The sequence below is a fragment of the Cibotium barometz genome, chromosome 27 (assembly GCF_041138505.1).
Source record: "Cibotium barometz isolate CiBa-2024 chromosome 27, ASM4113850v1, whole genome shotgun sequence".
NCBI classification, from domain to species: domain Eukaryota; kingdom Viridiplantae; phylum Streptophyta; class Polypodiopsida; order Cyatheales; family Cibotiaceae; genus Cibotium; species Cibotium barometz.
Window position 1 is genome coordinate 42,899,541 of NC_141072.1, and position 12,011 is coordinate 42,911,551.

General features: G+C 39.6%; 1 protein-coding gene across 1 annotated transcript; it reads left to right on the forward strand.

Moving 5' to 3' along the window:
* Positions 1-1,727: 1,727 nt before the first annotated feature.
* LOC147623411 (uncharacterized) lies at positions 1,728-5,010 on the forward strand. Its single transcript, XM_086821771.1, has 5 exons — positions 1,728-1,950; positions 2,836-2,890; positions 3,039-3,187; positions 3,419-3,510; positions 3,616-5,010. Exons 1-5 carry the CDS (start codon positions 1,728-1,730, stop codon positions 4,897-4,899), a joined length of 1,803 nt encoding a protein of 600 aa, XP_086677897.1. The 3' UTR covers positions 4,900-5,010.
* The last annotated feature ends 7,001 nt before the right edge of the window (positions 5,011-12,011 follow it).

A 12,011-nucleotide genomic window follows, 5' to 3' on the forward strand; every position in this document is an offset into this window, starting at 1 on the left:
ATTCCAGTCGTGGTCTTCCAATAGATTACAGTCGTGTAAATATTTCTAAAAGTCGTGTAAATATTTCTAAAAAGAACTTCTTCTAAAAGTCGTGTAAATATTCGTGTGAATATATATTATTGTGCTTACTTGAACATTAAACCACTAAAAATTAAACCACTGTAGTACAAGGAAAAATGTGCAAATTATACTTCAAAATCGTACTGGGAAAATTACAAAACAAAATCCTTCTGGGAAAATTGCAGTACAAAATTACAAAAACAAAATCCTACTGGGGAAAATTACAAAACAAAAACGTACTGGGCAAATTTAGTTGGAGTCCTACTGGGAAAATTACAGGGCAAAATCGACAAAATCCTACTAGAAAAATTGCAGGACAAAATTGTGGGGAAATTTATGCATCCCCATCTTCCTCACTGTCATCTTCTTCACTGTCATCCCTATCTTCCTTATTGTCATCTTTCTCACCGTGGGAGTCGGGGATGTTCTCTGCATCTGCATCATAGCCTGTGCCTGTGTCTGCCTCGGGCATTTCAATGGGCATTTCTTTATGTTCTGCTTCCTCTTCCTGCTCGGGCATTTCTTCAGGCATTTCTTCATATTCCTCCTCTTCCTCCTCTTCCTCCTCTTGTATTTCCTCTTCCTCTTCTTCTTCCTCGAAAGGAAAATTGTACCAGTCCACCCGAGAATATTCTGTGGTGGAATCACTATCTGCGATTCCATCATGGCAGCTCTCATACCATTCAGCGGGTGGGGTATCTGGCTCCTCTGGAGCCATTTCACTATTTTCACTAATTTCACTATTTTCTTCTTCAGAGGTATCACCCTCTGAAAATGTTGAGAAAACTAGAGATAATAATATATAAATAGAAAGACAGAGCAGCTCCATTGTATCTTAAGAGGAGGGTGGTCTGAGAGCAGCTTGAGGGTGAACTAATAAGAAGCAATGGCAAAACAGTGCATGAGAAATAACATATAAAGAGAAGAAGGAGTTTTACCACGAGTTGATTGATTGCAACATCTAGAAATAGTCTGTTTTAGTAGTCTTTCAAACTAGTGAGTAAATATACTAAAAAATAGCTTTTCCAGCTTGTCCTTTCATTCGACTTTCATTCCAAAGGAAGCCTATGCCTTTTTCTCACGTGTAATGTATATAGTATTACTTTGTTTTGAATATTATACTTTCTTTTTCTCACGTGTAATGTATATAGTATTACTTTGTTTTGGATATGTGTGCTCACATTATACTTTCTTTTGGAATGTATTCCTGAAATGTAGGGATTCTGAGTCAGATGTTCAGATTTTTCTACACAAAGTTGGAGGCCCTCTTTTTAGACTGTCATTTTCACATGGGAAATGTTTATTATCAGCCGAATTAATGAAAGAAAAACTAGGTGCAGAACATGAAATTTTTATTGAAGGTCTATTGCAAACTGATGATGGTTTTGAGAGCATAGGGACAATTCCCTTGTACCATGGGATTGGTGAACATGGGTATTATATCTTAGATAATACCCTGTCATCATTTTATGTTGCAAAAGTAGCCATTACATCAACACCACTCCCTACCCCTGGGGATATTCCTTCTGGATCTGGCAGCAAGACCTCACCTATGTGAGTGATTTCAACTTTTGAAACATGGTAAAATATAGTGAGGTTATCTTTCTTGTTTCAATTGTTGACTTTGGATTGTTGATTTTTTTCCTAGTGACTTGGATGAAGAGGACATGGAAAAGGTGGTGCATGCAGATAATTTAATTGACATTGAGGAAGGTGATCCTGCATTTGACACTGCAGTATCTGCCTTCCAAATTGTTCGTACTTTGCCGCCCAATGACATATTCCATAATATTATAAATGAATGCACATTCAAAGGAAAAGTCAAGGAGCTCCCTAAGAAGTATGAAGAAAATTGCATTTATGAGCTTTTAGATGGGAAGGGCGTGGAGGGTATGGAGCACAAATATGAAGGAAATGCATGGACAAAACCCCAGACACAAACAAGAACTAATAAATCTTTTATTTTGAGAAAGAGTTTTTGTGGGGGTACCTTCCAGTGTATGAATGAAAGATGCACTTATCGATTTCGAAACAAATCACCGAATAGGCTCCATTGGAATGGCCAATTATTGAAATCCCCAAATGAAGGATGTTTGGCTTTGGGAAGTTATGGAAACTTAGAGTGTTTCTTTTGTAAGCATGTTCCAATGTGCATAAAAACATGTTCAGTGTCTGCCTACTATTTTATGCCTAAAGATCACTCCCATAGTAGATTGTTCCTTCACTATGGGAAACATACACACACAATTGCTAGAGGCATGTGTCGAGCATCTATGCGAAACATTAAAGCCTTAGTAGCTCGTGTTGTTCAGATGGACCATAATGCGGGTCCACGAAAGGTACAAATGATTGTTGCCAGGGAGTTCGTTTTGAAGGCTTTCACTGACGATGATAAAGTGATTGGAGAGTTTATGTCAGAGAGGGAACTCCAGGAGATGTCTCAAGAGCTAATATCTTTAATAAATCTCAAAAAGTAAGTTCTTCTCTATTGAATATATATATATATATATATATATATATATATATATATATATATATGTAATTTCTTAACCAACTTGGTAAATGTAGGGTGAAGCAGATGGTAATGCAAAGTCGAAAGACAAGTCGAGCACTAGGTGATGGATTTGAGGCTATCCTAGAGTTAAAAAGAAAATGCCACTTTCAGTTCTTCCACGGATCAAGGTTTCCCTTGCAAGCAACCAAAAGTGATGAGAGGTGCTATCTTTTCAAGATGTCCACAACTGGCCCTGGCTCTGGCGTTGATATTGTCAATAGAATGGATGCTGCGGGGGATCGAGACCTTCGACATTCATGGGTTTGTTTTGATCATGTACACCGAGTGGAGAATGATTGGCACACAATGGGTGCACATGTGTATGATCACACGTATGTTTTAATTTTTATTCTCTTTTCAAAATGAAATGACTGTTCGACTGAGTTGTTACAATACAATAATCTTCCAAATACTCTTCTTGCAGGATTGGAGAGCTACTCACAATTGCAACTTGTGAGTTTAGAGAGGAGGATGAGACAGCACAGATAATGTTTTGGGAAAATTTGAATGCAGTTATGATCGACCATACTGGGAAATCAGCAAACTTTTTTGGCTTCATGGCCGACGAAGCAGGTGCAAATTGGAATGCTATTAGGTCAGTATATAACAATGGAGATGAGATGGTAGGAAAGGAGAGATCTTGCCTTTTTCATTGGAAGGACAATCTTCGAGTGCATACACAAAAGTATATATATGCTCAACATATGGAAAAACACAATGAAATGTGTGAGAGGTGGAGGACTGCACCAACCAAAGAGGATGCTTTAGTGCTATTCCGTAAGATACGTGCATGGTGGGCAACAGGAAAGGCAGCAGACAGAAACATTCCCAAGCTAGATAGTTGGCTTAGTTGGTGGCACTATAGAGCAAGTCGTTGGGGTCATTTTATTATTAAGGTATGTTATGTATGTTTTTTTTTTCTATGAACTTAATTCAATAGCAGTAATTAAAAAACCTACTGGTTTGGGTTTATCTTTGTGCAATGGGTTTTCAATGAACAGGATGGTGAGCCTATTGTAAATGCTCTGGTGCCACGGACGAACCTCTCTGAAGCCAAGCATGCTAGTTGGCTAGCAGGAGAAGGATACAAACATAAAATTAGTTTGTACGATGCATGTGTTTCAGATCTCATCAATGCTTACTTCCAGTGTGCTCGTCAAATGGCTTTTATGGAAGGAAAATATATAGGTGGAGGGCCTGACCTAGAGATATTAATTGAGAGAGCTCTTTCCAGACAAACTTCAAGCCCTTCTCCAGCTGCTACTTCAAGGGCAATTGATGATGCAGTGATGGGCACTCCAATGTTTACAAACAGGATAAATTTCAAGGGTGAGAAAAAGACTATTCGAGCTAAACGTCCACTTCATGAGGTCCATGAGGGGAATGTAGGGAGCTCTAGCCACCGACCAGAGTTTGTTTATGTGACAGTGGATAAGCATGAAAAAGGGCAAGCATCAATAAATCCAGAAGAAGGTGACGTAGCACTTCAATCATTAGAGCAAGATATTCATCAGACAAAGTGGGCATTGCGCAGGATTCCGATCTTCAATAGAGTAGAATGTAACCATTGGGTAGGAGGAAAAAAATGTAGCAGAAAGCTACGAGGCGGAGAAGTGGCACCATGCTTTTGGAGTGATTGTCAATTATCTTCTTGGAGGAAAGAAAAGTACTGCTATTTCTGTAATAATGATGTTCGACACACTTGGAAGCCTACAAAGACAATCTTACATCCACCTGCAAGTGTTCCTAATGTTTGGCCAATAGCAACAGGTACACACTTGAAAGTCAGGGAAGCTCATGATTTAGTAAAAGCTGGATTTGAGATTGGTGTACAGATTCCAAATAGTTTGCTTCAAGAGAGTGAACAAAACAAGCAAAAAATTCTTGAGGAAGATAAGCAAAAATACCCCTATCGAAAAGGTATATCTAAAGCTGCATATGCACAGATCAGTGCTGCGTTAGATATGAATGTAGAAATTATGGGAGGACATGTTCAAATGGAAGGGCAGAAGGAAATATTTAAAGTGAGGGAAATCCAGAACAAAGAAGCCCTACCCATTGAAGTAACCATTCAGAACCACCCAATATGTTCGTGTGCAGAATTCAATGATAGGTTGGTCAAAAGAAAACCATATCTTGCCTGCAAACATATCTACTTTGTTTTCTTGATGATTCTTGGACAGGATGTGAACAATAATATGCATATCCATCAGCCAAAGATTCCTAATTATATTTTGAAAGAGATGCTCACAAGATCTCAGAGGAGCCACCCACAACAATTATAGGATATACTTATAATGTTTTGAGAATATTTTGAGAATATCAATTAAACTTTTTGTACTCTGTGCGCTATATAAATAACACACTTATATTGATTGATTTAATTAAGTTCAGTGTTATGTCAATGTTTTCAGTCATTTAATAATTAAGTTCAGTGTTATGTCAATGTTTTCAGTCATTTAATAATTAAGTTCAGTGTTATGTCAATGTTTTAGAGAGCAGCACAAGCACAAATCTGCTCGCTTGAAGGGGATAATCTATTTTTGTATTCTGTGTGATTTTTGCTCTTATTTTTGTATTCTGTGTGATTTTTTGCTCTCGGCTCGCCGCTCTGGGCTCGCTTTATTGACCCCCCCCCGTAGGAGGGTATATGTTTCCACCCATTTGTTTACTCTTTCTGTTTGACCATCGGTTTCGGGATAATAGACGGTGCTTGGAGTAAGCTTGGTTCCCATATATTCAAACAATGTTCTCCAAAAAGTGCTCATGAATTTGACATCGCGATCACTCACAATTTGTGACGGCATACCATGCAACTTGAAAACCCCATCAACAAATTGCTTGGCAACATTTTGGGCTGAATATGTGACCTTGGAAGGAATGAAATGGGCCACTTTGGTCAATCTATCCACCACAACATACAAGCTGTCCCACCCTTTCTTTGTGCGCGGAAGGTTAGTAATGAAATCCATTGATATATGACTCCATTTGCCTTCGGGAATGGGCAATGGCTGAAGCAAACCTCCCGGTTTATGTGTAGGATCCTTGTTCAATTGACATGACCGGCACCCACTTACATAAGCATGAATGCTCTTCCACATCCCCTTCCAAAAGAAACTTTTCCTTATTGCATCAAAGGTTTTGTAGACACCCAAATGACCAGCCATAGGAGTACAATGCATCTCTTCCATGATCTTCTTGATAAATGATGAAGTAGGAACCAAGTAGACTTTTCCTTTGTAGTAGAGGAGACCATTTTTCAGCTCATAATGGGGTAACTCTTCACATACACCTTGCTGTAATTTCTGCACTATTTGTGAGGTTTCTTCATTAAACAAGTACTCTTCTTGTATCTCCATGATCCAATCTTTATGCACCTCAGAAATAGCATACAATGAGCAGGCCCACATACGAGACAAGGAATCGGCAACCACATTTTCTTTGCTCTTTGTGTATGTGATTTCAAAATCATAGTTTTGTAGTGTTGCTACCCACCTTCTTTGCTTAGGAGACAAATTGGGTTGTGTGAGGAAATACTTCAGCACCCTATGATCACTTCTCACATAAAAATGACTCCCATATAAGTAATGGTGCCATTTCTTGATAGCATGGAGTATAGCAATCATCTCTTGCTCATACACATGGAGTTCTCTTTCTTTGTCATTCAGCTTTCTACTTTCATAAGCAATGAGTCCATGGTCTTGGTAAAGTACCGCACCAATCCCTCTTCCACTTGCATCCGCCCTTATTGTGAAAGGTTTGGTGAAGTCTGGACATACCAAAATAGGTGCTGATGTGAGCATCTTCTTCATATCTTCAAAGCTTTTGTTGGCAATGGCATCCCAAAAGAAGGTTTCCTTCTTCAATTTGTCCGTCATTGGGGCTGCAATTTCTGCATAGTGGGCAATAAAGCGCCTATAGAATGAAGATAACCCCAAAAATCCCCTCAATTGAGTAGTGTTTGAAGGAACCGGCCAATTCCTAATACATTCCACTTTCTTTGGATCCACACAAATGCCATCCTTGCTCACAATGTGACCCAAATATTCCACCTCATGTGCCATGAAGGTACATTTTGTCTCCTTAACATACAACTTGTTTTGCCTCAAGACCTCCAAAACCTCTTTCACGTGCTTCAAATGCACTTCCTCATGTTTGCTATAGATAAGTATGTCGTCGAAAAAGACCAATACAAACTTGTAGAGGAAAGGTTGAAGCACTTTGTTCATCAATGCTTGAAAAGTTACCGGTGCATTGCATAATCCAAACGGCATAACCATGAATTGGTAAAGACCCCTTTCTGTACGAAATGCTGTTTGAACTCATCACCACTTTTCATCCTTATTGATGGTATCTGGAACGCAAATCAATCTTTGAAAAGCATGTGGCACCCTTCAACTCATCCAAAAGATCATCCACCCTTGGTATTGGAAAATAATTTTTGATGGTGATCTTATTTAAATCACGGTAATCAATGCACATGCGGAAAGTACCATCCTTTTTCTTCACAAGTAGCAGCGGAGAAGCAAAAGGAGATTGACTTGGTTCAACCCATCCCATGTCAATGAGTTCTTTGATTTGCTTTGCCACCTCTTCCTTTTCAACCTTTGACAAATGATAGGGAGGCTTGTTGATTGGTTTGGCATCTGGTTCCAAATCAATAGCGTGATCAACACTCCTCTTTGGCGGCATTGATTTTGGCATGGTAAACACATCTTCATAATCCTTGAGTAGCTTAACCATGTCCACATTTTCGATGCAATCCTTTTTGCTATTATCTTCCTCTTTGCAAAGCTGTAGTACATAAACATAGCCCTCTTTCTTGAACTCTTTCTTCATTTGAGTAGCATTGATCATGAAGAGCTTGGACCCTTGCATTCCATTCAATGTAATAACCCCTCCATGATGCACAAAACTCATGAAACTTTTCTGTAAGTTCATGGTAAAAGAGTTCAAAGTGGACAGCCAATCACATCCAAGTACTATGTCAATTGGTCCCAACTCAATCACCAAAAGATCAACTTTGCAAGAGTAGCTCTTGGACAACTCCAATTCTATACTTTGACACTTCATATTGCAACCCATTGAATCACCATTGGCCACTTGCACCATGTGCTTGTTTGGTAAAGAAGTTGGTTGCATTTTGAGAGTGTTCAAAGACCTTTTATTGACAAAACTATGCGTGCTTCCAGTATCAATGAGTGCATATGCTGTTCTCCCATTCACCTTGATCTTCAATCTCAATGTGTTGGCACCCTTACTTCCCGCATAAGCATCATGAGAGATTGTACACAAGGTAGTATGTGCACTATTGTTTTCATTCCACACGCATAGAGGCATCCCATCATCCATTTTGTCATGAGCAAACTTTAGTTTCCCACCCGGATCAAAAGGAAACTCGGGATTTTCTTCATCAAAACCATCATCATGAGAACCTCCACCCTCATGAGGATCTCCCCATCCTAAGGCATCATTGCATTCAAGGAATTCCTCCTCCTCATGATTAGCATTGTCCTCAGTGATAATGTAGCTTATGGAAATATCCTTGGATTTGCATACTTTGAAGTGATCCTTGTTCCATTTTTCTCCACATTTGAAACATAGACCTTTGAGCCTCATTTCATGCAAACGGTCCTCCTTGATAACCTTGCTTTTTGAACCCCCATTTGCTGGCTTGGACTCATTGTATGTAGCTTTGTTGGACATAAATGGTGGTTTAAATGGAAGTCTATTAGACCCTCTACCATACACGATAGGAAATCTTGGAAGATTAGGTCTTGTGTTTGCATGAGAACCCATGTCAGTCCTTGTGATCACTTCCCCTTTGATATTCCCTTTGCTAGCCCACTTTGTCAAATACTTCTCTTCATGAATTTCTGCAAGCATCATTGCCTTCTTCAAAGTGGCGGGTTCATGAGACTTGACATCACCACCAATAGGAGCTTTCAAGCCCCTTATATACTTGACAACAAGATAATGCTCATCAAAGTCGTCCAAGTATAATAGAAGCTTTAGAAACTTATGAGAATATTCCTTCACGGTAGTGATTTGCTCTAGCTTGTCCCATTCCACAATGTGATTGTCCCTTTGCATGCGAGAAGTAAACTCTTCTGCCATGTCATTCTTGAATTCTTCCCAAGTAGTGATGACATAACCATAAGATTTCTTCCTCCTCCACCAAGTGTGAGCAAAACCTTCAAGATGAAGTGAGGCGAAGTAGACTTTGGCAATCTCGCTCCTTGGGCTGATTTCGAAGTAGAGATCCATCTTGTTTGCCCACTCTTCAAAGTCTTTGATAGAATTTGATTCTCCTTTGAACTTATTAAATATGATTTTGTCCTTCACAGCATTGTCAAAATCACCATGCATTCTTGAACCCCTCTGCCGTGCTCTTGGATCATCAAATCCTCTTCCTTCACCCAAGTGTCTATGCATTTGCTCATCTTCCAATTGCCAATCACTTGCATCTTTAAATCCCTTCTGTTCATACCCTCTTCTTGCATCTTGCATAAAGGATGAAGTTCTTGGAATACTGGCATTGGATCTCTCATAAGAAGCATCACCCATAGGTCTCTTGCCCTTGTCCATGTAAGAAGAATGTGGCATCATTTGAGGTGGCATCATTTGTCTTACTTTGTTCTCTTCTGGCATAGAAGGCTTTCCATCATGTTTGGCATCATAATGTACACCATCCATTGCATTCATATCGGCTTCTTGGTTGAGCTTGAGAGGAGCCAATGCACTAATGGCTTTCTCCAAGTCTTTTAACCCTCTTTGCATCACATCATCCAGGTAGTGGTGTCGCTTGTCGAACCGTTCCATGAGGTGTTCACCAAATTGTTGTTGCTGATTTGTTTGGTTATTTTCAATCCTTTGAAACATACTCTCCATAGCCATTAACATCATGTCCACTGTTAGCGGAGTAGTTCCCAAAGATTGAGGCATTTCCATTGGCTGAGATTCATCTGGAGATGGTGCTTTTATGGTTGAACTTTCTTCATTCCTCGTTGATGAACTCGTTGCCATCACTGCTTCCAGTTGTCTTTGATCATTTTCATTCCGGGCTCCCTTGTTTTGACCTCCTCTAGTCATTTCCATACACGTAATTTATCCCTCCTTGCAAAGACCACTTACTTGATTTTTTTTTCTCTATTCAAACGGTATCCGATTTGGGTGATCTTTATATCGATGCGAAGCTCTTGACAAGACAAATAAGAATCCCCAAAAACAGATCTGAAAAAGTCAACAGCCTTTGACCAGTCAACTGTACCAGCTGAAAGTAAACTCTTGATGTTAACCGCTCAATTCTTATCCAATTTGGGTGATCTTTATATCGATGCGAAGCTCTTGATGAGACGAGTAAGGATCCCCAAAAATAGATTTGAAAAAGTCAACAGCCTTTGACCAGTCAACTATTCTAGCTGAAAGTCAACTCTTAACTTTGACCGCTCAATACTACTCTAATTTGAGTGATCTTTAGCTTGTTTGAAAGAGGTTTTCGGGTAGATTGAAGAGCTTTCAGGACAGATTTGAAAAGCTTTTGAAAAACCCTAGAAATTCAAGGATTTGTCTTGGCTGTAACTAGGCAAATTTTGCAAAAATTTTGCCATGGTCTCCCCTCTTTTTGCACCAAATCTCAATCAAATCAAAGCATCTCAATCAAGTATTAAAATCCTTATGCATTTGACCACTGTAAGCAAATCAATCCTCAATCATTTTTCCATCTGAGCATGTGACCTTATGGCATCAATTTTGTCCTTTTGCATAAGAAGTCGATGTAGAGGATTTGCTTGTTTGCTCAAGTCGAATGAAGTGGTCGATGAAGCGCGTCGATGCTTGCCGATCTCCCGGCCAAGCACTTCTCACCCCTTCACCAAGTTTACATCCAAGGTGAAGGGAAGGTGAAGGTTGAGGCCATTTCTTTACCACCAAGTACCTAATCCTCTTCCTTACCGCGTTACCCGGCACTAACGGCAAGGAAGATTCAAGACATTCTCCCCTTGGCCTCTCCTCCAAATGCCAAGGTACCCTTACTTCATTCTAGATTCTAGGAATAAAATCGTGAGTTACAAGCTCAAATGAATGAGTAGAGTTGACTTACAATTGATTTATAGCATGACTCATGCTCATTCATATCATAATACATGGTCCATAGTGCTTCCTTCATCACATCCACTCATGGCAATGTCAATACATTTCCACATACATCAACAACATCCAAGTGTCACGGAGCGGTGATCTCGGGTCGTGTTCTGGGCGCGAGTTCCTGCTCGGGACTAGAAAATCCAGTACAAAAGTGAAAACAGAGAGCACTTGCTGAATCTTGCACCTCAAGACCTATAGCTCGTCTCGAAGAGGACGATGAGCCGGTCATTTTGAGTACTAGAACTCCAAAAACGGAGTTCGTATGAGAGAGTTATGACCAAAAACATGCAACCGGCAATGGAAAACGGTGTCACCAAAAAGTGGGCTTCCAACCCAAAATATTTTATTCAATCCCCCAAATGTGCCAAAAGCTATGCTCACTTATGCCAATATGCAAGGCATAGCATTGAATGGCTATATGTAGCATTCAAGCATTCATAATGCATAAAGAGCAGCATGAATGGCCATGATTAAAGTCCAATTTCTGAAAATTAGGATTTTATGTGTAATAAAACCCTAATTCACTCCATAGCTTGAAAGAATGCTTCAAAATTGTAAGGAAGTGATGGAGCAACTCACCAATGTCACTCGGGAAGCCTTAATGCTTGAATTTGTTGAAGGAGATGAAGATTAGGGTCACTTTGGTGAAAAACGTGGGCAGCTTTGGTAGTGATTTTCAGCCACATTGGGAGCCCCATTGCTCATGGAAAATAGGTGAAATAATTCATAAAACATTGCTAGATACATAAGAGACTCAATGCCCTTTGCTCATGTTGAGATTCCATGGCTAGGGTTTGCAAGAAAGCTCCCAAACAAAAAAACGTTTTTGATTAACAACTGCTAATCAAGATTAGAAATTTTCCCCAATTTGGTCCACTCATTAAAACAAAAATAGGTCCATGTGCTCAGATTTGAACCACAAACTCTACCTTAGCCATATCCCCTTCCCCCATGAATCAAATGAAGCAGAAATTTCACGAAATGAGAAGAAGAAAAGAAAAATTAAAAATCATGGATCAAAAGCCATGCTCTGATACCAATGAAAGAAAGTAACAGGGGTGGGTTAGTCCCTCACCAAGGGAGTGGCTCATGAAGGAGTCACCACTTAGCATCTCACGGGAGAAGCTCACCATTAATTCTTGGAACAAATAACATTATCATGAATCCGCCATAATCCCATTTACATTGGTATTTATACTCCACCCAAGAGTTCACACCTACTTACTAGTTGTCCATGGCCTTGGGCCCATAA